Raw genomic sequence first — 27,343 nt, 5'->3', positions numbered from 1 at the left:
GACAGCAGGGCGGGCGCTCGGAGCGTCTTGCCGGCGCGAAGATGGCGGTTTCGGCGGCAGGGCCCGGGTCGGTGGAGGCGCCCAGTTCACTGCTGCTCGTGGTGGGCGGCGAGTGCGGGTGCCCCGGGCTGCTAGCCTATGTGCTGGAGGAGCTTGAACGAGGTCGGGCCGGCCCGGGAACTCGGTGTCGGGGAGGCGGGCGCGGCGGCGCATCTCGGCCTAAGGGCCGGGGGATGGGGCGGGGGGCGGCTGGATCCGGGGGCCCCGGTGCCCCGATCCCCGTACCGTTAGGCACAGGGCGCAGGCAGAGGCCGTGGGTGCCCGCAGAGGAAACAGCGTTCGGGTTTGGGCTGGGCTGCACCGCCTCGAGCGGGGTGCAGACCGGGGAGGGGATACGGGCCCAGGCTTTGGGACCCACGCGATTGGGCAGCATGGGCAAGGGCTCCGCTTCCCGCCCTCCGGGCCCTCCTCGAATCCTCGGGCCTTAGCAGCCTGGAAGTCCTGGAGGGAGGAGCAGGGATGGGGAGGCTGGGCCCGGAGCTCCAGGGCCTACTTTCCGCAGCTCCATGAGGAACTGCTAATTGGGGTGTGGGCGGGAGCTGCCTGCTCAGGGGATTTGGCACCTGGGGATGTGAGTCATAGGTGCACCTGCAAGGTTTACCTGCAGCCGCTTGGCATGGTGGGACCGGCAGGCGTGGTGCACCCCAAACTGTGATTGGAGGGCATTCATCCATCCCCCATCTCTCAGATCGGCAGGGCTTGCCGTCCGTGGCCAGTAAAATGGGACGGCAGCACACATCTCGGTTCACAGGATTAAGGAATGTCACCCCACAGCGCATCAGGGATAGCGTGGGGACCATGGGCAGGCTCAGTCCTGCCCTCACAGGACTAATGGGTCTGGTTGGGGGGCGGGTACCGAAGTGAGTGAGGAGATGGACCAAGTTTTAAGCTCAGATGGTTACAGGAGTGTTCACAGGATGCAAAGGGCTGAGAGGACCTGAAGGGTGGGGAGAAGGACCTCTGGGCAGTGGGAACAGCTCACGCGAAGGCTCAGAGATGGGAACTGTGCCTGGCAGGGCTGAGGAACAGTGAAAACAGTGGTGGGGGTGGGAGGATGACGGAGGGGACAAGATGACTGTTTAGGAGGCCGGGACTTTCTTTCTGATGTCCTGAGTCTTCTCTGTAAAATGCCTGAGTTACACTTTGGGTTCCTTGAGGGTGGAGGCAGTGGGCTCCAAAGGCACATTGGGTGGTTCTGAATTTCCAGGCCATCACGTGCAGGGGCAGGTTGAGGGGAGGGGCCTGTGGCAGCCCTCACCAGCCATCCGCTAGTTATTGAAATATTCTGGGAGCTGGGAAGTCCAGCTGATTTCCTACCTCCCTTCCCCCCTCTCCCCACCAGGCATCCGGTCATGGGACATTGACCCTGGTGTCTGCAGCCTCGATGAGCAGCTCAAGGTCTTCGTGTCACGGCACTCGGCCACCTTTTCCAGCATTGTGAAAGGTGAGGCTGGGGACCCTGCATGCCCCAGCTCTCCCCTTCTTCTCATTCAGTGGACAGGTGTTCTTTGAGTGCCAACTATATGCCAGGCATGGGGGTCAGGGAATGGCTGTAAGCAGCAACAGTAATAATACAACTGAGATCTACTGAGTGCAGAGTAGGGGCAGGCCCTGAGCCAGCACTCACTTCCTTTGGTCCTCAGCAACCCACAAGGCAAGAACTTGTGTTTTTGTCCCCAGTTGACAGGTAAGGTAGTGAGGTGTGGGGGACAGGGAGACCTCTGAGGAGGGTCTTTTTGGATGAGAAGCAGCTGGGGCTGGTGTGGAGGGTGGAGAGAAGGGCCCAGTCAAAGGGACAGGACATTGGGAAAGTGAAGGGCTGCTGAGCGGCACTGGAGGGTGGAGTGTAGGCCTGGTGTGGCAGGGACTATGTCTGGTTTATGCTTGTGATTCCTTCACAGGGCCAGGTACACAGTAGATGCTCAATAGATGGGGAGCTGAGAAAGCAGGATCGAGGAGGGAGTTGGGGTTTCTGGGCCAGCCCCACATGTCCCGTGGCTCCCTGGGGATTCTGGGGTGACCGGGGTGAACAGAGCAGCTGCTGGGCAGGGCCTGGGTGTTGCCTGCAGCTCTCCCCTGCCTCAGCCAGCCTGTTGAGTCACCTCCAGGCCGCTGCAGGAGGGGAAGGAAGTGTCCGTCGCCTCATTGTCCTAGTGGTTCTGGGTGGCTTCCTGACCCTCACCATTTGGGGGAGCTGGAAATCCCATCCGCTCTGTGTGGCCTTGGCAGCCACTTCCCCTCTCTGTGCCTTAATTTCCCCACCTGAATGGGGCAATATCCGCACATGATAAGAACCCCGTGATAAACTGATAAAGGGTAACCAGTAGTAGAGGGTCCTTGCCTCTCCAGACCCAGGGCCGGGTGCTCCATATTTGAAACACATCTGGTCTCTGGGGGACAGATGAGGGTTCGGATCCCAGAATCAACCCCACTCCCCTCTCCGTGGCCCATGAGGCCTCCCTGCCCTCGGCTCCCTCCTGCTACCCCTCACTGCAGCCCTACCTGCCCCTTTCTGATCCTCAGACACAGAGAGCTCAGTCCTGCCGCAGGGCCCTTGCCCATGTTGTGCCCTTTTCCGGGTGTACCCTCCTTGGCCCTCCCTGGGCTCAGGCTCCTTGATTATAAAATGAGGGTGACAGTGGCGTCCCCCGCAGGGCTGAGAGCTGTGAATTGGGCCCTGCCAGCAGTGGAGGCCTTGTTTTCCAGCGTGAGGCCTGCCAAGGCGGTTTCCTGTTCTTGCCTCATCCTGACCTGCAGCTTTACCACATGCCTGTTAATCCCTGGATGACCCTCTGGCTGGGGATCCTGGGAAGCGGAGTCCTGGAGGGGCTCATGGCCGCCTGGGGTTACACAGTGAGGCAGGGTTTGACCTTGTCACAGGCTGACGCCCACGTATGTGGCTCAGCCCTAAACTCACAGGGCCCGGTTCCCCCACAGGCCAGCGGAGCCTGCACCACCGTGGAGACACCCTGGAGACGCTGGTCCTCCTGAATCCATCAGACAAGTCCCTGTGTGACGAGGTAGGAAAGGGTAGGCTCCTGGGGGGAGCGGGCTGCTGGGACGAGCGCCATCCCCTGGCCTCACCTCATGTGTCCTTGCCTTCGTGCTGCCTGAAATCCTCTTCTTGACACCCAGCAGCAGCGAAGCCTCCCCCGATGACTCCAGCCTCGATTTATTCCCTCCTCAGAGCTGATGGTGGGAGCGGGTGGAATCAGAAAAGGCTGGAGTTTGGGAGGAAGGAATGAGATAGGGAAGGGCTGGAGGTGGGAGGGCAGAACCCAGCTGATGTTTGCGTCCTGTGCGTTCCCTTGGGCTGGGCCCCGCTAGTTGTCTGAACTGACTTAATACTTCTAGCTTGTGGACATCTGCACTCTTCTCTCAATTTCCCATGAGAAAGATGAACAAGATAGAGCTCCGGGACACCCCTCTAGATACTCTTGTACAGGTTGATTCCTCTGGTCAAAAGTGCTCCCTTTTGCTCCCTGAAGGGGCTGGAGGAGACAGAGCCAGACACAGGCCCCTCTTCCCCTTGGCACCGGGGCTGGGCCAGAGGGAGAGGTGGGCTTCGGGGAGCCCAGAAGGGGTGTGCAGGACTTCCAGGAGGAGGGGACACTGGAGCTGGGCTTTGTAGAATGAGCAGGAGTTGGGAGCAGGGATGGGGGTAGAGCCCAACTGGAGGCCTATAGGCTACAGTCCCGGCTTCTAGTTTAGTACTGGCCAGGCCGTCATGGGGACAGGAGTGGGGTGGTTATATATAGATTAGGGTCTGGGGACCACCCCAAAGAGGGGTGCTGACTGTCTCACTGCACAGAATAGGGCCTTGAACACTCTCCCTCTCTCTCAGCTCCGGAACCTTCTGCTGGACCCTGCCTCTCACAAGCTGCTGGTGCTGGCTGGGCCCTGCCTGGAGGAGACGGGGGAGCTGCTGCTCCAGACAGGGGGCTTCTCACCCCGCCACTTCCTCCAGGTCCTGGGGGACAAAGAGGTAAGCCGCCCCCTCACCATCCTGCCTCTGAAGCCTGGCTTGTCCCCACTGGGCTGAGTGGCTCCAGCGACCTGCTGTCCCCCTGAGCATCGTCCCTTCCTCCTCTGTGGAATAATGGTGGTGGCGTATCTTCCTCCTGGGCCCAGTCCCATGACCCACTACAGTGTGTGGGCCTGTAGATCAGTAGATGTCTCAGAGGCTTCAAATGGCACCTCAGATTCTAGGTCCCATCTGAATGGGGGTCCCTTCTGAATCCCTTAGTCTGGGTGGGGCAAAATGAGCAAAAAACTGGCAAACCACGTTTGGTTTGATAAGAACCAGTACACAGGGGTGGTGGGGGGGGGTGAGTGTAGAAGGTCTCTCTGGAGGATGCTGTGCTTTAGGAGTCGAGAACAGCAAGTGCAAAGGCCCTGGGGCAGGGAGAGTGAGAGAGGGTGGGGGAGGGTAGAGGTGGACCGGTGGTGATGGGCCCTTCTGGGATGTGGGAAAGGCTGGGTTTTTGTCCTGAGGGTGACAAGGGCAGGCAAAGGGCCTTAGTTTTCCCAAGGGGCTGGGTGTTGCCTGGCTCCAGGTGACCCCTTAACCATTCCGCCCTCTACAGATCCGGGATCTCCTGGCCTCCGCACCCCCGCCTGCAAACCCACCCAAGCTCACCATCACTTGCCCGACCTTTGGTGACTGGGCCCAGCTGGCACCCGAAGTGCCCGGCCTCCAGGGCGTGCTCCAGCTGCGGTTGAACCCTCCAGTGCAGCTGCCGGCTTCTGAGGGCCTGCGTGAGTTCCTGGAGTACGTGGCTGAGTCGCTGGAGCCGCCGTCCCCCTTTGAGCTGCTCGAGCCTCCGGCCTCCGTGGGCTTCCTCAGGCTCGCCCGGCCCTGCTGCTACATCTTCCCTGGTGGCCTTGGGGATGCTGCCTTCTTCGCCGTCAATGGCTTCACCGTGCTGGTCAATGGTGGCTCCAACCCCAAGTCAAGCTTCTGGAAGCTGGTGCGGCACCTGGACCGGGTGGACGCTGTGCTGGTGACCCACGCAGGCGCTGACAGCCTCCCGGGCCTCAACAGTCTGCTGCGGCGCAAGCTAGCGGAGCGTGATGAGGCAGCCGCTGGCGGGGGCTCTGGGGATGACCGGCTGCGCAGGCTGATCTCCCCCAACCTGGGCATCGTGTTCCTCAATGCCCGTGCAGCCGCCTCGCGGCTGGTACGCGGGGAGGATGAGGCAGAGCTGGCCCTGAGCCTCCTGGCCCGGCTGGGCATCACCCCCCTGCCTCTGAACCGTGGGCCGCTGCCGGCCGAGCCCACTGTGCTCTTCCAGAAGATGGGCGTGGGCCGCCTGGACATGTACGTGCTGCACCCGCCCTCGGCCGCCACTGACCACACGCTGGCCTCTGTGTGTGCCCTGCTGGTGTGGCACCCCGCAGGCCCCTCTGAGAAGGTGGTGCGCGTGCTGTTCCCTGGCTGCACGCCACCCGCCCGCCTCCTGGATGGCCTGGTCCGCCTGCAGCACTTGGGGTTCTTGCGGGAGCCTGTGGTGACCCCTCAGGACCTGGCGGGGCCTCGGCGAGCTGAGAGCAAGGAAAGCGTGGGCTCCCGGGACAGTTTGAGGAGAGAGGGCCGGACGACGGCACCCTCCAGGCCCACCCAGGAGCGCCCCGGGGTGGCCCAGAAGGAGCCACCACGGGCTGAGGCCCCTCGCAAGGCTGAGAAAGAAGCCAGGCCCTCCCGGGAGGTGAAGAAGGACCCCAAGCCGAGCGCCCCTCGGACCCAACCCCGGGAGGTGCGGCGGGCGGCCTCCGCTGTGGTCAGTGGCAAGAAAGCAGGCGCCCAGGTGGCTCCCAAGCCCCGCAGAGCACCCAACACACCCCGCCCGGGTGTCCCACCAGCAGAGAATGGGCCCCGCAGCCCACCTAGCTTCCGGTGCAGAGAGGCCAGCCCCGCCACGGAGGCCTGCGGCTCCCCGGCCCCCCGGCTGGTGGCCACGCCCAGCCAGGAGAGCAGCCTGGAATTGGGGCTGAGCCCAGCCGGGGAGGAGGGCGGCAGCTTGGAGGAGAAGACCCTGGAGCTGCTGTTGGTGACCAGCACCCCCGAGCCGTGCACACCCTCACCTGCCGGAGCCCACCAGGGCCCAACTGAGAGCAGCGGGCCACTGTCACTGAGCCCACTGCGGGGTGGGGAGCCTGGGCCGGATGCGTCCCCCACAGTGACCACCCCCTCGCTGCCCGCCGAGGTGGGCTCCCCGCACTCCACAGAGGTGGACGAGTCTCTGTCCGTGTCCTTTGAGCAGGTGCTACCGCCACCACCTGCTGCCGCAAGTGAAGCTGGGCTGAGCCTCCCACTCTGTGGCCCTCGGGTGCTCCGCTCGGCCTCCCCACACGACGTGGACCTGTGCCTGGTATCACCCTGTGAGTTTGAGCACCGCAAGGCTGTGCCCATGGCGCCGGCACCTGTTTCCCCCGGCAGCTCCAATGACAGTAGTGCCCGGTCCCAGGAGCGGGCGGGTGCTCCAGGGGTGGAGGAGACACCACCCACGTCTGTCAGCGAGTCCCTGCCTACCCTGTCTGACTCGGACCCCCTGCCTGCCGCCCCTGGCACCGCGGACTCGGATGAGGACACAGAGGGCTTTGGGGCCCCTCGCCGTGACCCACTGCCTGACCCGCTCAAGATACCCCCGCCACTGCCCACCCCACCTAGTATCTGCATGGTGGACCCTGAGATGCTGCCTCCTGAGCAGGCCCGGCTGAGAGAGGGCCTCGGCCATACCCGGAAGCCCCTTACCCGCCCCAACCGTGGCACCACTGCCCCCAAAGCCACTCCAGTGACCGCTGCCAAGACCAAGGGGCTGGCCAGTGGGGACCGGGCCAGTCGGCCACTCAGCGCCCGGAGCGAGCCTAGTGACAAAGGAAGTCGGGCACCCCTGGCCAGAAAGTCCTCAGTCCCCAAGACAACCACTCGAGGTCCATCCGGTAAGTACCTGGGGGGCTGGAGTCCTGCAGTGGGTTCCCTGCCCAAGTCCTCCTGTTCCCTGCTTGCTGTGTGGTTTCGGCCATACGCACCACCCTCTCTGGGCCTCAGTTTCTCCAATAAAATGGAAGCTCAGGTCTGACTCTTCAAGCACTTGCAATTCCAAGGTGCTCAAGCAGTACCGTCAACGGAAATGTAATGTGAGCAACATCCATCGTGGTGAATTTTCCAGTAGCCACTCTAAGCAAAAAGAAACAGGTGAAATTAATTTTAATATTATATTTTGTTAAACTCATTTGTGTGGAGGGTCCCAAGACCACCCCCAGGTTGGATGATTGCCTAGGAGGACTCGGTGTATGGTCATACTCATAAGTTTATTACAACAAAGAGATACAGAGCAGGATCAGCAAAAGCAAAAGACATGGGGGGAAGTCCCAGGGAAACCAGGCACAAGCTTCTGGAAGCCTCCTCCCAGTGGAGTCACATACCATGTACTTGATTCCCTGCGCTCCAAGCTGTGACGACATGTGTGAAGTGCCGTCGATCAGGGAAGCTCCTTAGAGACTGAGGGCCCAGAGTTTCTATTGGGGCTGGTCGTGCAGGCACCCTCTACCTCACACGTACACTGGAAAGGTTTCCAGGATCCAATTCTTGGACACCAACCGGGTGTCCCACAGTTGGCTGCAATTCTGACACTGTCTACCCAGAGGCAGAATCACATTCCACAAGTAAAGGGCCCGTCCCCCGAGCACCCTCCACTTCAGGTGCCAGTCACAAGCCCAGGCTGTTACCCGTGCTTCTGACTAACTGGTTGTAAATCGGAGGTTCCCATGCCCCCCTCCTTTGGTTTGATTAATTTGCCAGAGCTGCTGACAAAACTCGGGAAAACCCATTTACTCACTAGATTACCAATTTAGTATAAAAGGCTCTTAAAGGATACAAATTAACAACCAGATGAAGAGATACATACGGCAAGGTCCCAAACAAGGGATCTTATGTCCTCATGAAGCTTGGGGCCCTGCATGGTAGCACAAAGCGTTCTGGTTCCCTGGTGTGGAAGCTCTCTGAAAAAGGGCCAAAAAGCTGCCTTTTGAGGCTTTTATGGAGGCTTCATTACATAGTCATGATTGACTAAATCATTGGCCAAAGGCGATTGACTCAACCTGAGGCCCCTCTCCCCTGCCCAGAAGTCAGGCCGCAAGACTGAAAATTCTGACCCGCTAATCACAAGGTTGGTTCTCCTGGCAACCAGCCCCCACCCTGGGGTGGGATCCAAAGTCACCTTCATTAACATAAACCCAGTTGTGATGGAAAAGGGCTTCTTATTAATAACAAGACACCCATTTCACCTTTTGGGCCCTAAAGTGTTTTCTGGAACTGAGGACTAGAGACCAAATATAACAAAGATGCTCCCATTGTTCATATTGATCAGAAAATTCCAAGGGTTTTGGGAGCTGTGAGCCAGGAACTGTGGATGAAGGACCAAATATATCTGAGAATGACCAAGTATATGTATTTCTTACAGATCACAATACTGCAGTCCACCCCCTGGTGGAACAGATCCCTTACAGCAAAGCAATCATACCTATCACAGCACTTATATTTGGGGTCGCATTTATTAGATGTAGCAATAGTACCAACATAAATAGGCCAGACATTTGGAGAAGCTGGTGTCGGGTAGGGATGGATGGATTGATGGATTTTTGGCTGCATTGGGTCTTTGTTGCTGTGTGGAGGCTTTCTCTAGTTGTGGTGAGCGGGGGCTACTCTTCGTTGTGGTGCGTGGGCTTCTCATTGTGGTGGCTTCTCTTGTTGCAGAGCATGGGCTCTAGGCGCGCGGGCTTCAGTAGTTGTGGCATGTGGGCTCAGTAGTTGTGGCTCGCGGGCTCTAGAGCGTAGGCTCAGTAGTTGTGACGCACGGGCTTAGTTGCTCCTGCGGCATGTGGGATCTTCCCGGACCAGGGCTCGAAACCTGTGTCCCCTGCATTGGCAGGCGGATTCTTAACCACTGCGCCACCAGGGAAGTCCCGGGATCGATTTAGAGAAATGTCATTTGCTACTTGTACCTTACGATCAATTTGTGCAGAACTATTCAGCACAGAAATCAGCTGGTGATTAGCTATCCTGCTCCTCAGGCCAGTCATTTTCCACAGGTATTACCTCCCGAGGAGGCTTTAACTCAGGCTCTCAATACATTTGATCATCAGTATCAGTGTTACCGTAAGACTCATTTACATGAGGTAGTTGAATCTTACCAGCAGACAGGGTTACACCGTATCAAAATATGGTTACTGTACAATTCATTTTCATTACAGAACAAATCGGTAAGAGCTACAGACGTGTTCACTTTGCCTTCCCAACAGAATCTGCCTTTGCCCATATACCAGACGGTATTAAGGACAGAGGTCGTGACCACTGGCCACGATTCAGTTAGCTCCGGATTCCAAGGTAACTAGGGACAAGTTCACAAGCTTGTACTGAGTCTGATTTCCATCATGTGTTGTATCGCAGGGCCCACCTCCCTTCTATGGGGAGGACACGAGTTGTATTTAGAACATTCCTATCCCAACTAACTGTGCTGCAGGGTATATTTTATTTCTAGCTTTACTGGAGGTGCGAGCAGTCAGGGTGCATCTGTGTAAATTATAAATGTCCCCAGAGAACTTCCATAAGCTTGGAGGGCCGTAACATTCCCATAGGTGTGTGCGCCCCGGAGCCTCAGCAGCTAGGATTGAGGGCCACTGCCCCGTGGCCACTTCAGCCTGCATATGTATTTAAATAGTCAAGAGGCCTTGTTGGATCGGGGTGCACGGCCCTTCCCAATGCTAGTTCTAGCATATCCAGCATTATTGGCAGTCTTCCTGACCCACTTTGCTAAAACCTCATTCTCTTTCCAGGCTGGCTCCCATCCTTCGCCTTCCACCTGGAAGAGAACTCCCCCTAGTCTGCCTATTCTAATTAATTTTTTTCCTCTGAATGCCACTCCTCATTAAAAGCAAATTCCACTTGTCCTAGGATACCTACTAGCCCCTATTTACCCTAAGGCTGTTTCTGGCTTGTGGGCCAGAGTTGTTGAATCCACCAGAGACCTTGTTGCCATTGTGTACTAATGGCCTGTGTTCAGATAGGGTGTATGTTTTGCACCCCAGACTAGGCTTAGATGCGTGGTAAGCACACCTAGATGTAATTTAATTTAGTCTGAGTATGCCATGAGGCTTCCCATGGCCTGCCTTGTCTCTGGTAGGGCTGTACCCTAGGGGAACTTGAGCTATCATGTGATGCCCACTGCTTTAATCCCATCAGGGACCCACTGTTTTTCCCTATTTTGATGAATCGTTTTCCATCCACAAAAACAGGGTGACATGTGCTCGTGCACAGCACACTCTCCCATGTTGGGCATGCTGCCATTATATTTTGTCCATCATAACCAGGGACCTTTCTAAGCAATTGATTGTCAAGATCTATCATTACACAGTGATTACATAGATCAGTCTGCTGGGAGCTATACACCACACAGTTTGAAGTCCCAGTAGGAAGCAGTTCCCAAATGTTATCCTTTGTAGTAGATGTAGCCCGAAAAATAGGAGTCAGAAGATACAGGCGCATCACTAGAATTCCATTTAATCTTTTAACAGTTGGTCCTGTTCATAAATATATCTCAGGACCAGAATGTCTTTCCAGAGCAATGCCATTTAGGTGTGCAGGCTGCTGTTCAATCTTGTCAGGTCCCCAAATCAGGGCTGATCTCAGCAAACTAGCTTCAGCCTGCTGGGCATCTGGTATGCTTCTGCTAAGAGATTATATTATTCTCTTGCTCTGAGGCTCTCTTCAGGTGTTAATAAAATGTTGGATTTCCCTCATTGCACAACCCACTTATTCATCCCTTTACCCTCAGCTGTTATTTTTCCTCTCCATTTGTCATTTATCTTTACCCACACTTTTCCACTCTTGGAAGGGACGTTAGTTTGGCCACTGTGCTGGTCCAGATTGCTGCCAGGAAACTAGGCTGGCAGGTGTCTCCCCTGCCCCATCCACTGCCGCTCACATAGAGTAGGGTTACACAGGTACAGAACTAGTGGGCTCTTGCAACTGCTAGGCAGCAGGGCAGCATTCACTGTCCACACCAACTTTGCCAGAGGGGGTTGAAGGCACATTCCGGGCCCATCAGGCCCTTAGGAATTCTGACATAAAGGTTTAAAGGTATAGTTACAGTTTCTTGTTTAGGAATCATCCCTGCTTCTGGCCCCCACAGTTGCATCCCTCGTTCTGGGACCACTGCATCGAGTAGGAGAAGAAAAAAAGAAAGTTGCTGTGATGCGGGGAAGAGTTATACAGTCGCGTCAGCATCCTCCCCCGCCCCACCTAGCCCACACTCCCAGAAAAGTGGAGGAATCTATCCAGTGGGGACCCGCCCTCAGCCCCGCTCACGTTGAGTGTGAGCACATGCTCGTGACGGTGTGTAAGCCAGCCTCTCAAGCCTGTATCTCCCCTGGTTTTAGACAGCAAATGCTTCAGCCGCCCATTCCAATTTTCTATTAAACCATTACCCTGAGGATGACACGCAACACATCTCTTGCCACTGTTGGACAGTATGGGCTGTAAAGTGCACCCATTGGTCCGAAGAAATGTAACTCAGTGGCTCAAACTGTTACAGTATTTTCTGTTCCAATATTACAGTATTTTGAGCATGTGCATCTACCATCAGGTATGCAAACCCAGTGCAGGGTGTCTGTTCCTTTTAGGGCTCATTTATAGCCCCCCGCCCCAGGGCTACTGGCTTTGGTCCAATGTAATCCACTTGCCGGCTATGTGTGGGGCTCTGCGTTGCTGCAGCCCTCTCCCCATGCCGACTCATTCATGGACTGCCCTCCCAAAACGTTCACTTGGTGGTTCAGTGACCTTCCAAACCTGGAAGGGGTTCTTCTGGTGGGCATTGACATGTCCTACTTTAACACACCCCTTAAATCCCCAGAGTGATTTCCATAAGGCCGCGCCCCATGCAGGCATCCCTTTAATAGTCCAGGCTTCCATTGCCCATCTGCCCGACCACACAGCCACGCCACAGGCTGCGGCCCAGGAGTAAAAACCCAAACATAGGGGCTTTTACCATTGCTCAGTTCTTCCACCACTGCTAGGCAAACAGCGTGCAATTCAGCCCACTGAGCCAATTTCTTCTTGCTGCCTCCAATCAGGGTCTCGCCATCCCCTGGTCTTAATGCAGCCGCTTTCCAAGCAGGTTATTATCCATTCATCTTGAAACTGCCATCCATAAAACAAGCGCGCTTTGTGGTTCAGTTGAGAGCCATCCATAGGGCAAGGCCACGTGCCAGTCGGTTCCAGCAGCTCCTCAGGTGGCTCCAAAGTCGGCCCTAGAGGAACAGAGGCTACGTGCTCATGATCCAGTGGGTGCCTCCCTGCATTACCCTGGCAGCGTGCTCTCGGGTGAACCATTTCTCTTTGTATTATGGAACACTTCTGGGCACTGCGTTCATTGGAGTGTTCCTCCAACATCACCCAAGACATTATGGGCATCTCAGGTTTCATGATTATTTTATGTCCATCAGTAATCGAGGTGATCTCAATTAATGCCCAATCGCAGGCTACTAATGGTCTCTCAAATACTGTGTAGGGCGGCAGCATCTTGGAATTTTCTGGTCCAAAATCCCAGTGGTCACTGCTGGGAGGTGCTCGTGGGCTTTTGCCAGAAGCTCCAGTCTGCAGAGTATACAGAGTATGGCAGACACTTCGCAAATCATATCTGAGTGGGGGGTTGGCAGGGCCCAACGACCAAGTTGAGAGGGCTGCCACCGTTTGTAATTCAGACACAACCTGGTCTCGTTCGGGTCCCTAACTCAGAGCTTTCTTTCGGGTGGTCTTACAGATGGAAGCAACATTCCCAGATGTAAATCCAAATCAACCAACCAAACGCTGGGCTTCTGGTCTGGTCCTGGGGAGGACAGTGACAGCATTTTATTTTTCGTCTCTTGGGGAATTATCCCAGGTGGCCCCTGCCCAGGTTCTTCTAAGAATTTGACTGTTCGGGCAGGCCTGGGAACCAGTGCTGGATTTATTAACCCACCCCAGTTGGTCACGTGCGTCACTGTTGCACTCAGATCAGTCCTAGCCTGCTCTTTGGTTTCCGCTATCACCGTAACGCCGTCTGTATAGCGTATGATTACACTGGCGACCCGCATCAAGTCCACGTCCCTTCTGACCAAATCACAACAGTAAACCAGTGAGTTCAGATACCTCTGTTGAAGCACAAGAAAGGTAAATTGGGATCCTTCCCATGTGAAGGCCAACTGCTGCTGGCTGTTTTCTGAGATCGAGACAGGGAAGAAAGCATTAACGAGGTCACTCACTGAGTAGCAGCCTCCTTGCATTTTCTGTGTGTCCGGAACGGCAGAGCCAATGGGTGGTACAACTTGGTTTAAGCCTTGATAGTCTACAGTTAGACTCCATGAACCATCCATCTTTTCCCCAGGCCACACAAGGCTATGGTACAGTGAAGTCGTGGGTACCCACACTCCAGCTTCTAGCATATCATGAATTAAAGTGGTCGTCTCTTTTTGTCCACCAGGCGTTCTAGATCACTCTGTGTTAGCCGCCCGTGTGTGCTCGGGCAGTTCTTGCAGCTCCCATCTGGCGTCCCCAATTAAAACTGGCCGGAGGGTGGACTTACAAGCCTCTGCTTTACAATATCAAGTAGGGGAAGCAATCCCCAGTCAGCCATGATCTCCATCCCAGTAATACAGTCAGGTAAAGGAGATGTGACCACCTCACACAAAATCTGTCCACTCACCCCAGTTTTCATCCCAATGTTCACCTTAATCCCATCGACGTTTGCATCTCCAGTTCCTCCCAGTCTAACCTTAGCCCCCGCTAAGACTTCACCAACAGGTGTTGGAATCACAGTGCTTTGGGCTCCTGTATCTAGGAATCCTGGGAAGGTCTCCTTCCTCTCCTGGCTGTTTTCTCCACGCCTGTGCAGATGGCCTTGGGTCCCCACCCCCGGGGTGGAGCCAGAAGATCCTGGCCTCCGCTTCAGTCTTTATCTTGATTAATCTTCCTAATCCTCGCCCGCAGGGGATTCCTGGTCAGGTTTCTCATTGTAATCTTTGCCTCCTGGCTTTCGAAATCCCTCCAAACTAGAGTAGACAGTGGACTTGTTTGGGGCCCTTTAACAAAACGTTGGGGGCCGCACTGGTCCACCCAGTCTCTGGTAGTGCTGCATCTGTTGCCGAAAACCCGGCTTCTGTGAACCAGTGCCACATCGAATCTCACAGGGAGAGTTTTGGGTGAGGTAGAAAAGGATAGCTTTTAAAAAAAAAAGAACAACCTTATTGCTTTGCCAGGCAGAGTGGGGCACAGTGGGCTCATGCCCCTGAAAAACTGTGTCCCCCAACGGGGGGGGGAGCGGATTTGGTGAGGAGTTTTATAGCAGTGGTTCAAGGGCAGGGTTGTTGATAAGATTAAGGTGTGTGTGTTGGGGGGGGCCTGTACTCCTTTAATCCGGTCTCAGGTAATTTGATGAGTTTCTCTGGTTCCTTTCATCTGGCCTCAGATGCTGTTCGCTGGAATGAATAATGCTGACATCTTCCATTTGTTGGGGGTTTTAGTTCTGTAAAGAGCTCAGAGGTATTGTTAATGTGTATCCCTTGAGGGGGAACAAGGCCCCTGCCCCAAGGCTGCCCTATTGTTTCTTGGCTGCTCCTCCCTTGTCTCTGCATCCCCTCCCTTCCCTGATTAGCAACTGTTTGAATCTGCCCTTTGGGACTCAGGGAAAGTCATGGAGGCTGGAGTCTGTTCCCTGCAAACAAGGAACGGGGTACACAGAAAGGCTTCCATGTCCAGGAGCCCCACAGGGTCCTGCTCAGTTTCACCTGTTTCAACTCTATCAGTGTCTGCTTTATTCACTCTACATTTCAACAGCCATCTGAAGATTACCACTCCACTCGGTCGAGTCCCTTGACTCTCCCCTTTGTCTCTCCCTGTTTTCTTAATTACTCTAATGTTCTTGGTGTCATCAGAGAAGCTGAGATAGCAGATCTGATAAGGCTTCTTGAACTGTTGTTCAGTTTTGTAGCAGTAAAGTTCCATGGGGTGCCCATGCAACAAGGGTCCCGTTAATCACAGCATTTACCAAAACCTGGGTAACAGGCATATTCAGTGGGTGAATGTCCCAGTTATAAAGCTAATCCCACATGGCTTGCATAGGAAGGCATCTCAGCTGCTTCATCTGGGGTGTCCCACTTGGCATTTATGGGGTGAGTTGGGCAGTCCCCCCTTCTCAGGATAAACAGTCTTTTCCGTGGGGTTTATCCAGTCGACCAGGCTGGTTATTCCTTCGGGAATAGCCTCCTGTGTATCTGGAACAATCTGTGGTTGTTCATAGTGAGCTTCGGGTCCTGCATCAACCCAGATGTGCTCTTCTACTGTGCAGCCTTCAAAACCAAAGACACAGCCCCCAAACTGGTTACTCTCACGATCCATTTTGGTAAAGGTTCTTCAGGAACCTGATGATACCAGTCCACAAAGTGAGTCAGTTTCTTTACATTCTATCCCCTGGTTTTAGTTGTTTCTTGGTTTTGCCCTCCCCCTACATTAACAACTACCTTCTTGGTGACCAGAGACATTAGAGGTATTTCCTGTTGCCCCTGCATAATTTTTCCCTCTCTGGGCGGCTTTGAGGCTAATGACCAAACCTCAGATCTACCCAAATCTGAACTTGGTTCAACATCAAGACCCGAATGAGCACATTTTTTAACTTTCATTTTGGCTAATAGAGATACCAATAACCAGGAAACTGTGTATTCAGCATGCTGCTTATTATTTTGCATTTCCTTATATATCCAGTGAGCCAACTCCTTGGGTGTTGGGTCTACTACCGTTACTACATTCCACTGGTAACTGATTGCAGTGGAGCTGCAGTTTCACACTGTGGGTGACTAGGCAGCTATCTGGGGATCAGCGTTTGCTCATTCCCCACACTTCTATCCTTTCTTTTTAAAAAAACACATGTTTCTGTAAGCCAGGGTCATTCTAGCAAATCCCACTCCTGACACCAACCAAAAAGGGTTCCTGGACCCAGTTCCACTGTGTGTGTGTCTGTGTGTAGGTTTCCCCACACCAACAAGCAATTCTTGGATGCCAGCAGGGTGTCCAGGAATTCAAATCAATTCTGACACTCTCTACCCAGAGATAGAATCACATACCACAGGTAAAGGGCTCAGTCCCACAAGACCACCCTCCACTTCAGATGCCAGTCACAATCCCAGGTTTCTACCTGTGCTTCTGACCAACTGGCTGCAAACTGGGGGTTCTGATGACCTCCTGCAACTCAGGATGCCAATCGCAAGTCTAGTTTGTTACCTGTGCTTCTCACTGACTAGCTATAAATCAGAGGTTCCCATGACCCCCTCCTTGGGTTTGGTTAATTTGCTAGTGCAGCTTACAGAACTCAGGAAAAACCCATTTACTCCCTAGATTACTAATTTATTACATATAAAACGCTGTTAAAGGATACAAATCAACAATCAGTTGAAGAGATACATAGGACGAGGTCCCAAACAAGGGATCTGATGTCTTCAGGGAGCTTGGGGCCCCACACAGTGGCACGTAGAAGCAATCTGTTTCCCTGATGTGGAAGCTCTCTGAAAAAGGGCCAAAAAGCTGTCCTTTGGGGCTTTTATGGAGGCTTCATTACATAGTTGTGATTGACTAAATTATTGGCCAGTGGCCATTGATTCAACCTCAAGCCCTTCTCGCCTCCCCCAAAATCAAAGGGCAAGACTGAAAGTTTCAACCTCTTAATCATATGATTGGTTCTTCTGGCAACCAGCCCCCACCCTGGGGTGGGATCCAAAGTCACCTTCATTAGCAGAAACCTTGTGTTGGAAAGGGCTTGTTTTGAATAACAGACACTCATTTCACTTTTATGGCCCTGAAGTGGTTTCAGGAACTGAGGACAAGAAACCAAGTACTATAACAAAAGATGCTCCCATTGCTCTTACTGACCGGAAAATTCCAAGGGTTTTAGGAGGTGTGAGGCGGGAACTGTGGATAAAGACCAAATACATCTGAGAATGATCAGATTTTATATATATACTTGGAAGGGTTCCCACCATTTCCCAAATGATAAGAAGAGTGGCTCACCATGCCTACGCTACTTGTACAGCAATGTAGTTTATGCTGTACACTTGCTCACCCCTTCCTGGGGAGTCTGGAATTTTGGAAATGGTGGGAACCCTTCTGAAATCCAAGTTCCCAGAAGGCAGCCAAGGGCCAACCTGTCAGCTTTCTAAGGATAGCAGTCTTGGGCTTGCTGTGTGTTTTTTTTTTTTCAATTTTTAAAAATTGTGCTAAAATTAATGTAACATAAAATTGACTACCTTGGGCTTCCCTGGTGGCGCAGTGGTTGAGAGTCCGCCTGCCGATGCAGGGTACACAGGTTCGTGCCCTGGTCCGGGAAGATCCCACATGCCGTGGAGCGGCTGGGCCTGTGAGCCATGGTCGCTGAGCCTGCGCGTCCGGAGCCTGTGCTCCGCAATGGGAGAGGCCACAACAGTGAGAGGCCCGCATAACGCAAAAAAAAAAAAAAAATTGACTACCTTAAGCCATTTTTTTGGTTTGTTTTTTTGTTTTTTTTGTTGGCTGGCTCACGAGCCCAGCCACTCTGTGGCATGTGGGATCTTCCCGGACCAGGGCACGAACCCGTGTCCCCTGCATTGGCAGGCGGACTCTCAACCACCGCGCCACCAGGGAAGCCCTCTTTTATGGCTTTTTGATAGTAGCCATCCTAATGGGTGTGAGGTGGTATCTCACTGTGGTTTTGATTTGCATTTCACTAATGATTAGTGATGTTGAGCACCTTTTCATTTGCTTGTTGGGCATTTGTATATCTTTTTAGAAATGTCCTTTGCCCATTTTTGAGTCAGGTTGTTTGTCTTTTTGTGGTTAGGTTGTGATAGTTCTCTATATATTCTGGATATTAATCCCTTATCAGATAATGATTTGTGAATATTTTCTCCCATTCTGTGGCTTGCCTTGTTACTCTGTTGATAGTGTCCTTTGATGCACAAAATTTTTTGATTTTCATAAAGTTGAGTGTGTCTATTTTTTCTTTTGTTGCCTGTGCTTTTGGTGTCATTGCCAAATCCAGTGTCATGAAGCTTTTGCCTTATGTTTCCTTTTAAGAATTTTATAGTTATAACTCTTATATTTTGCATTTTGAGTTAATTGTTGGATATGGTGCTAAATAAGCATTGAACTTCATTCTTTTGCATGTTGATATCCAGTTTCCCAGGGCCATTTGCGGAAAAGACTGTCCTTTCCCCCTTGAATGTTCTTGGCACCCTTGTCACAAATCATTTGACCATATATGTGACAGTTTACTTCTGGGCTCTCTATTCTATTCCATTGATCTGTATGTCTGTCTTGATACTACTACCACATTGCCTTGATTACTGTAGCTTTGTAGTAATTTTAGAAATCAGGAAATGTGAGTCCTCCTACTTTGTTCTTCTTTTTCAAGGTTTCCTTGGCTACTCGGGATCCCAGTGAGCTTCCATATGAATTTCATAATGTATTTTTTTCTATGTATGCAAAAAAAAATCACTGGGATTTTGACAGGAATTGCATTGAATCTGTAGATCACTTTGGGTAGTGGTGGCATAACAATATTAAGTCTTCCAATCCATGAACATGGGATATCTTTCCATTAATTTATGTTCTCTTTAGTTTCTTTCAGTAGTGTTTTGCAGTTTTCGTGTACAAATATTTTACCTCATTTTTAAGTTGATTCCTAAGTATCTCATTCTTTTTATGCTATTGTAAATAGAATTGTTTTCTTAATTTCCTTGTTGAATTGTTCACTTGTTAGCATATAGAAATGCAGTTGTTTTTGTGTGTGTTAATATTGTATCCAGCTCTTTTCTGAACTCATCTATTAGTTCTAACAGGTTTCTTTTGTGTGTGTGTGGAATCTTTAGGATTTTCTACACATAACATTATATTATCTGTGAACAGAGATAACTTTACTTTTTCCTTTCTAATGATTCTTCTTTAAATGTTTGGTAGAAACCCAGTGAAGCCCTGGAGGTTTTGATTACTGATCCAATCTCCTTACTATTTATAAGTCTATTCAGATTTTCTGTTTCTTTGTGAGTCAGTCTTGGTAGGTTTTGTGTTTCTAGGAATTTGTACATCTCTTCTAAGTGATCCAGTTTGTTGGTGTATAATTGTTCATAGTACTCTCATAATGCTTTTTATTTCTGTAGATTGGTAGTAACATCTCCACTTTGATTTCTGATCTTACTAATTTGAGTCTTCTCTTTTTCTTTTTTGTTTTGTTTGTTTGTTTAAAATGGAAAGTTTATTTGCTCAGTACACCAAATAGAATGCAAGCACTGTCATGACAAATATACAGAAATATGCAGATCACCATAAAATAGTAATTTAGTTTAAATGAAGGGAAATCTCTTTAAATGTTATGACAACGTACTCCCAAGAATTTTTCAGTTAATTATACATTTCAATAAAATAAACGGTAATGAATTAAGTGGAAGTTAGCTTTATGAATTCTTCTTAAAAATAAAAATCCAACCCTATTAATCCATGCCAGTTAAACACTCTAACTAAAATCTCCAAGTAAGTGCAAAAGGAGATGGAGTTAGTTACCTTTTTTGCTTGAACAGTCCCAAGGAAAGTGGTTACTACAAACACAGCAGGCAAACTGTTAAGAACGACCGATCTAGAACATAGTGTTGAACTAATTTCAGTCTCAAGTTGTGCTAAATGCTCATCATTAGTATGGCACAGTTTGGTCCATTATATGGTTTAATGCCAAGACAGATCCCAATTTGTTACAGAAACACATAGATTACTGTTGCTTTTTTTTGTTTTGTTTTTAAATATATATATTTTTAAAAAGCCAGCTATACTTCCACGTACAACGGCAGGTTCTCCCAGGAGGAATTTACAGAAAGTAGTCTGGGGTGCACTGGGTCACATGAGGCTCTCCACGACGAGGTGCTGGGTCAAACTGAAGGAAGGAATACTTCAAAGTGTCATCTAATTCCATGATAGCAGCCTGGTTCCCACAACAATAACAGTAATTGGGTGCACTGAAAATGGTAACCACATTCCGATCGTGACACCAACTGTATCCCTCCGTTACAAGTTGGTGAACATGAGAAACCAGTGTGAGACCATTGGCATGGTTAAATGTTTCAGAAATATCTTGTCCAAATGTGTAGCCAGCACCATGTGGTGAAATACCCCACCCACCACGATCATCTGGATCTGACCATAACAGATCACACATTGGGCCCTCATGTGGAACTTCTTGTAAACGATCCAAGGCTCTTCTATGATCCAGTGTATCTATGGATGGGGAAAGGCCACCATGGAGGCAGAATATGTGTACATCTACTAAAGCTGTAAATGGCAGATAATCAAACAGATCTGTAAAGAATTTCCAAACATTGGCATTTCCATACTTTCACAGACATTCATTATAAAAGCCATATACTTGGGTAGTTTGTCAGCTTTCGTGGTTTCCTCTCAATATTGTAATATGTTCTGGATAACGCACCTTTAATGCCACAAGAAGAGTCAGAGTCTGCACAGAATAATAACCTCTGTCTACACAGTCACCCATGAATAGTTTGTATCTGGTGATTTCCCACCGATTCTAAAGAGTTCCATAAGATCATGGAATTGACCATGCACATCTCCACAGACGGTAACAGGACAACGGACCTCTTGCACATTTGATTCTTTTGTTAAAATTTCCTTAGCCTGGTTCTCGTTAAGTTGTTTACACTCGTTCAGCTGCTTGACCCCACTGGTCCAGCTCCTTGGTGAACACCTTGTCGTCCATGGTGGCCCGAGCCCCTCCCCCGCTGCCTCCGGCCCCCCTTCTCCGCCCCCTGCGCACCCCAGTGCCGGGCGCCGCTCCCCTCGCCCGGCGCCCTCGCCCGCAGCCAGCTCCCAGCGGGAATGGAAGGAGCCGGGGAGCGCGACCCCACACCCCTCCCAAGCCCCGCGGGCGGTTCTGGGCGCACGGCCTCCAGGAGACCCCCGCCCGCACTGGCCCATAGGGCCGCGCGCTCCTGGAGTAGGTGAAGGGCGCGGGGAGGTGCGGGGCTTCCGGCGCAGCTCCCGCCGGACAATGGGCACCTGCCACTGCCTCCCGCCTGCTGGCCACTCCCGGTTCCCTTGCCCCTTCTCTCTCGCTCTTTCTCTCTTTTTCTTTCTTAGTCAATCTAACTAAAGATTTGTCAATTTTGTTAATTTTTTCAAAGAACCAACTTTTGGGTTTGCTGATCTTCTGTGTCATTTTTCTACTCTCTGTTCTTAAAATCTTTGCTCTAATCTTTATTATTTCCTTCCTTCTGCTAGCTTTGGATTTACTTTTGTTCTTTTTTCAGTTCCTTAAGTTATAAAGTTAGGCTGTTGATCTGAGATATTAATAAAAGTGTTTATAGCTATAAACGTCCCCTTTATCACTTCTTTCCCACAAAAAGATTCTCTTTGTCTTTATCTTTGAACAATTTGATTATCATGTGTCTCAGTCTGGTTCTCTTTGAATTTATCCTATTTGGGGTTCATGGAGTTTCTTAGATGTTTATGTTCATGTCTTTCATTAAATATAAGAAGATTTTGGTCATTATTTCTTGAAATAATCTTTCTGCCCCTTTCTCTCTCTTTTTTTTTCTGAGACTCCCATAATGTGTATGTTGGTCCTCTTGATAGTATCCTATAGGTCCCTTAGGCTCTGTTCACTTTCTTCAATTATTTCTCTTTCTGTTCCTCAGACTCAATAATTTCCATTGCCCTGTCATCAAGACGGCTGATTCTTCTGCTTGTTCAAACCTTGAGTGGAATCTTCCTAGTGAATTTTTCATTTCAGTTACTGTATTTTACAGCTCCAGAATTTCTTTTCATTTACTCTTATGTTTTCTTTCTCCTTATTGATATTTGTATTTTTTCCATACATTATTTTCTTGGCTTTTTCCACATCTTCCTTTAGTTCTTTGAGTATCTTTAGGACAGTTTTTTAAGTCTTTGTCTGGTGAGTCCACCATTTGGTCTCTCTTAAGGATGGTTTCTGTTAAATTTTTTTCCTTTCACTGGGCCATACTTTCCTGTTTATGTACCTTGTGATTTTTTTTTATTGAAAACTGTACATTTGAATCTCATAATGTGATAACTTGAGATCCAAATTTTCCCCTTCCCCAGGGTTTGATGTGGCTCTTTCCTTTGTTTGATTACTGTGGGCTGTCTCTGTGCTGGGGATCAGTCTGGTGTAAACTTAGGGCGTTCTCACGTCTTTTCTGATCCTGTACCTTTTGCTGGCCATCTGTGGTTGCTTTCTAAATTCCCCTGTATGGTAGTTGCTTTTGAGCGTCCTAGTGCTTAAATATTTGGTTCCCGGAAGGGGAAAAAGAAAAAAAATGAAGGGAGAAGAAAAGAAGAAGAAAAAATTTACAGTCCTTTAAGTCCCGTGTAAGTTGCTTCAACCTTATGCTGAGGGGCTGCCAGCACAACTGTCTAGATAGGGAGCAGATCCTTGGAGCTTCCTACTGTACCATGGTCCCAGAATCCTGCTGTGTTAATTCTTTCCTGCATACTACTATATCAAACTGATATTTCAGCATGTAATCAATATAAAATATTACTAGATAGTTCCCTTTTCTCTTTCCACACTACATCTTGGGAGCCTGGTGCGTGTTTTGCACTCCCAGCATGTCTTGGCTCACACCACGTTCCAGTGCTTGGTGGCCACTGCATCAGTCAGAGCTGGTCTAGAATTACCAAGAGAGGGCTGGTGAGAAAGCAGTGACAATGATGACAGTCATAATAAGTCCAAGTCATGTTCACTGAGCGCTTGCTCTGGACTGAGCCCTATTCTAGTTGCCTGGGGTGGTCCTGCCCTCCGGGAGCCGACAGGCATCTCCAGCTTCTCTCCCCATGTGGCTTGTCCTCAGCTCCTGGCCACCCTGGTCTCTTGATTGTCTTCTAGCCTCAGTGCCCCCCTGAGCCACCACTTCTTGTCTTTCCTGGGCAGATTCCAAGAGAGGCATCTGATGGGCCCTTGTGACCTTTGGCAGGTCAGGGGCTCCCAGCACAGTGGCAGGGAGAGGGAGAGGGTGGCCCCTAGGGCCCATGGGCAAGGCTGGCACCCGGAGGCTGGGGATCATCTGAGACCTTCTCTTCCTGGGCATTTGGCCTCTTTCCAAAGGCCACAGTCTTGGCCACTCAGGGTCTCCTGCTACCACTGCTTCTGATAAACCAGCCATCGACATTAGTGTCAGCAAAGCCTGTCTTAAAGGGCCAAAGGGTAAACATTTTAAGCTTTGTAGGACAGATGATCTCTCTCTCAGCTACTCAGCTAGCTACTCACTCAACTAGGTGTTGTAGCACAAAAACAGTTCAGTAAGTACTCCGTGGGTGTTCTAGTAAAACTGTATTTCCAGAAGCAGGCAGTTGCCGTATTTGGCCCACAGGCCACAGCTTGCCAGTCCCTGCTCTACCCGTCCTCCTGCCCCATGGCTTCTGCCCACATTCCCTTTGTCTTCGCTTTGCTGTTCTGCCTCTGGTGCTCCTGTCCCCCTCTCGCCTTCCACAGCCACAGTGGCTTTCCCTTCCTGGGGCACCACTCAGGGTCCTCGACACCACTGTCCCCAGTTAGGAGTGAGGGGCGCTACTTGCCCAAAGCTGGGCATTTCATTCATTCTGCAAATGCCCCAGCAGCCTTCTGGGCCCACACCCTGGACTGGGCAACGTTTATGATCTTAAGACACCAAACACCTGGCAGGCTTCCTGTGGCCAAGACCTGGCTACGTCCTCAATCAGTTGATGAGTTCACTGGCCCAGGAATGGTGGCCTTGTCCCCCTTGCACAGGCTTTGGGTTCAGGGCATGGACAACGCCCTGAGAGCAGCTGCTCCAGCTCCATCCAGGCTGCCCAGCCTGCATCACCCTCTCTCAGCTCTCCTTCCTACACCCACTCTGGCTCCCTGTCAACCTTGAGGGCAGGGATTTTTGTTTGTTTGGGTCACTGCTGTGTCCCCAGGGTGCGGTGCCCAGGAGAGTTTGATAAATGCCCGATTGGCTCCCCTTGAGTAAATAAACAGGTGGATGCTGCTGAGAATTCCAGGTACTGCTGCTTTAGGAACTCAAGCTCTAAAACCCCCTCTTCCAGGGAGCCCTCCCTGGCTGCCCCCTCCCTCAGGCCCTGGGGATGTCTGTGTCCAGGGACTGGCCAGGGAGTATCCAGGCACTGAGAGGTTGGCTGGGGTGTTTGCAGGACAAGCCAGGGAGAGCTTGTCAACCATAAAACGGAGATCAGGCTTCCTGCCAGGGAGGGAGCCACTCAGAGAGGTTCAGGGAGCTGGGAGCCTTGTCCCGGGCCCTGGGTCTCAGCCCCTCCCTGTCCCCAGAGCTCACGACTGACCCCATCCCTCTTACCCACAGGGTCAGCTGGCAGTCGGCCAGGAGGGTCACTGGCCCAGCCGAGCTCCCCCGTCTACCTCGACCTGGCCTACTTGCCCAGCGGGGGCAGTGCCCGCCTGGTAGACAAGGAGTTCTTCCGGAGGGTGCGTGCGCTCTGCTACGTCATCAGTGGCCAGGACCAGCACAAGGAAGAGGGCATGCGGGCTGTCTTGGATGCACTTCTGGCTGGCAAGCAGCAGTGGGACCGTGACCTCCAGGTACGTGACGACCCGGGTGTGAGACAGTCCCGATGACAGCAAATGTCACTGGGACATTGCCCGAGCTCTTGGCACTGGGCAGGGTCAGCACTTCCCGGTGTCTTCCTGCTGAGCCCACACTGTCCTGTGAGGTTGGTGTGATCTTCACCTGCATCCAAGGAGGGAGTGGGGCTCAGAGAGACTAAGCCATGTCCCCAAGGCCATGCGGCAATGAGGTCAAATGCAGGAGTGCCCCCCAGCTCTCGGGACTCTGTTCCTGTTACATCCACTTCCTTGTCTGCAGCAAAGCTGGGTGAGGTCGCAGGGTGGGGCTGGTTTGATCACCTCGCCTGACCCCTGGCACTGAACCTCCGTAATGTTATGAGAACCAGCCAGGAGGAATAGGTGAGATGTGTGGTGTCTACACAGCCAAGAACGTTGAGAATTGACCCTGAGGGCTGGGGTTGTCCCCATGGGAAGCCTTGAAATAGAACCTTGAAGGGTGAGGCGAATTTGGATAGAAGGAGCCTCCAGGTACCTGGCCGCCCACTCAGCCTGTGAGTGTGCTGACACCCAGCCTTGCACGCAGCTTATGGAGCAGCTGAGAGGGAGCGTCCCGGGCAGACGGCACAGCGTGGGCGGAGGCCAGCGGCAGGAGCAGGCTTAGTGTATTCAGGGAGCTGGAGGGAGACCTGGGCAAGAGAAGAGGGGGAGATGGCAGCGGTGGGGGTGGGCGGGAAGCATGGAGAAGAATTCGCAGAAGAGTGGTCCGGTCTCCTGGGTTGTGAAAGGGTCCTTTGGGTGCCATGGGAAGGAGAAGGGACTTCGGGGACAGGCTGGCCGCCGGCTGCAGACATCCAGGCAAGAGGTAATGGAGGCGGAGACAAACGCGGTCAGAGAAGTGGGGCCTCAGATGCCTTGGGGCTGGGCCGGGAGGGCAGAGGGCGCTCCCCCTCACCGTTGGTCCATCTGTCCCACCCACAGGTGACCCTGATCCCCACCTTCGATTCGGTGGCGATGCACGAGTGGTATGAGGAGACACACGCCCGGCACCAGGCGCTGGGCATCACGGTGCTGGGCAGCAACAGCACTGTGTCCATGCAGGACGAGGCCTTCCCCGCCTGCAAGGTGGAGTTCTAGCCCTGCCCCCAGCACCACCCCCCGCCCCAAGTCCGCCGCTGTCCTGAGGTGCACCTGTGTCAGAAATAAACCAGGTACTCCGCGTGGCTGTGGCCTCAGTTCCTTCTGCCGACAGGAGACTTGGCAGCACCCCGGGCGGTCATTGCTGCCATGTGGGTCCCCAGTTTTGGGGGGAGACAGCTTCTGTGGAATCCCCAGTAGCCTCCAGGTCAGGCATGCTCTGGCTTCCGTGTCACAGATGGGAAAACCCAGGCCCAAGGGAGACAGTGCCTCTCAGGTGATGACCCCTGGCCAGTGGAGCTTGCTGCTGACCATGGCCCTCCAGCCCATCCCAGCGGCCGTGAGGGCCCCGTTTTATAGACGGGAAAGGCAGCTGCCAGACCCCGGCCACACAAACCATTTAGTGGCCTAGCAGAGATTTGAACCCCAGTCTCTGTGCTCCAAAGCCATTAAATAAAAGTTGCCCTCTGTTCCTAGGGATAATTGGCACTCATGGCAGGAAAGTCTCACTCTGTAGCAAGGTCTTAAAAAGTAATCTGAGGGAATTCTCTGGTGGTCCGGTGGTTAGGACTCAGTGCTCTCACCGATGTGGCCTGCGTTCAATCCCTAGTCAGGAAACTAAGATCCCACAAGCCACTTGGCTTGGCCAAAAAAAAAAAAAAAAGCAATCTGAAACTTAAAAGCTACAAAACATCAATCTCCTGATGAAGCCCCTCCCTGATCTCTCTATTCTGCATGTACAGAAACACCTAGATAGTGTTTTCAATAAGATGCCATCTGCACTGGGTAGAATGGTGACCTTAAAAAACTTATGACCAAGTCCTAACCCCTCAATACTTACCTCCCTTTTCCCACGAGGAGAGACTTCTTAGTCCAGGGTCTCAAGATAGGTTACTGTTTATACATGAAGTCGTATCACCCTGATTTTTCATCTTGGCCAAACTGTTGAGTACATACAGGTGCTGCCTCTTTGTTCTCATTTCATTTCTTTCCAGGGAGATTTTCTTATATTTATTTTTAATTAGCTGGTTCACTTTTTTTTATTAGACATTTGTTTTTTTCTCATTCATATATCATAATTCCTTTTTTTTTAAATAGGGACAACAAACTTGTTAAAAATTTTAATTGTAAACAAAAACACGTAACACAGGGATTTCCCTGGTGGTCCAGTGGTAAAGAATCTGCCTTACAATGCAGGGGACGCAGGTTCAATCCCTTTTCAAGGAACTAAGATCCCACATGCTGTGGAGCAACTAAGCCTGTGCGCCACAACTACTGAGCTCACACGCCTCAACTAGAGAGCCTGGTACCACAAACTACAGAGCCCATGCGCTCTGGAGCCCGCGCACCACAACTAGAGAAGAGAAAACCTGCTGCCACAACTGGAGAGAAGCCCGTGCACCGCAACAAAAGATCCCGCGTGCCACAACTAAGACCTGATGCAGCCAAAAATAAATTAAATAAATAAATAATAAATCTTTTTTAAAAATCCTCAAGAAAATATTTTA

General features: G+C 51.6%; 1 protein-coding gene and 1 pseudogene across 2 annotated transcripts; one reads left to right on the top strand and one right to left on the bottom strand.

The window, feature by feature from the left end:
* On the top strand, positions 1–27,343 carry MAP1S (microtubule associated protein 1S). The gene is made up of 7 exons (XM_082621129.1): positions 1–162; positions 1,403–1,504; positions 2,998–3,080; positions 3,905–4,045; positions 4,647–7,002; positions 24,481–24,716; positions 25,680–27,343. The coding sequence occupies exons 1-7, from the start codon at positions 42–44 to the stop codon at positions 25,833–25,835; spliced, it is 3,195 nt and encodes a 1,064-aa protein (XP_082477255.1). The 5' UTR covers positions 1–41; the 3' UTR covers positions 25,836–27,343.
* Positions 19,083–20,882, bottom strand: LOC309804073 (serine/threonine-protein phosphatase 2A catalytic subunit beta isoform-like; annotated as a pseudogene). Its single transcript has one exon. The product of its transcript is annotated as a serine/threonine-protein phosphatase 2A catalytic subunit beta isoform-like (transcript).

This window comes from Mesoplodon mirus (assembly GCF_964341445.2).
Source record: "Mesoplodon mirus genome assembly, chromosome: 5".
NCBI classification, from domain to species: domain Eukaryota; kingdom Metazoa; phylum Chordata; class Mammalia; order Artiodactyla; family Ziphiidae; genus Mesoplodon; species Mesoplodon mirus.
Note: the sequence above shows the minus strand (reverse complement) of the source record. Positions and strands in the feature narration are given on the sequence as shown.

Excerpts from the sequence above, each read along its gene's own strand:
- MAP1S (XM_082621129.1), top strand. The coding sequence starts at position 42 with ATGGCGGTTTCGGCGGCAGGGCCCGGGTCGGTGGAGGCGCCCAGTTCA. Across the intron at positions 163-1,402 it reads GCTGGAGGAGCTTGAACGAG|GCATCCGGTCATGGGACATT; the intron begins GTCGGGCCGGCC and ends TCTCCCCACCAG. Across the intron at positions 3,081-3,904 it reads ACAAGTCCCTGTGTGACGAG|CTCCGGAACCTTCTGCTGGA; the intron begins GTAGGAAAGGGT and ends CCTCTCTCTCAG.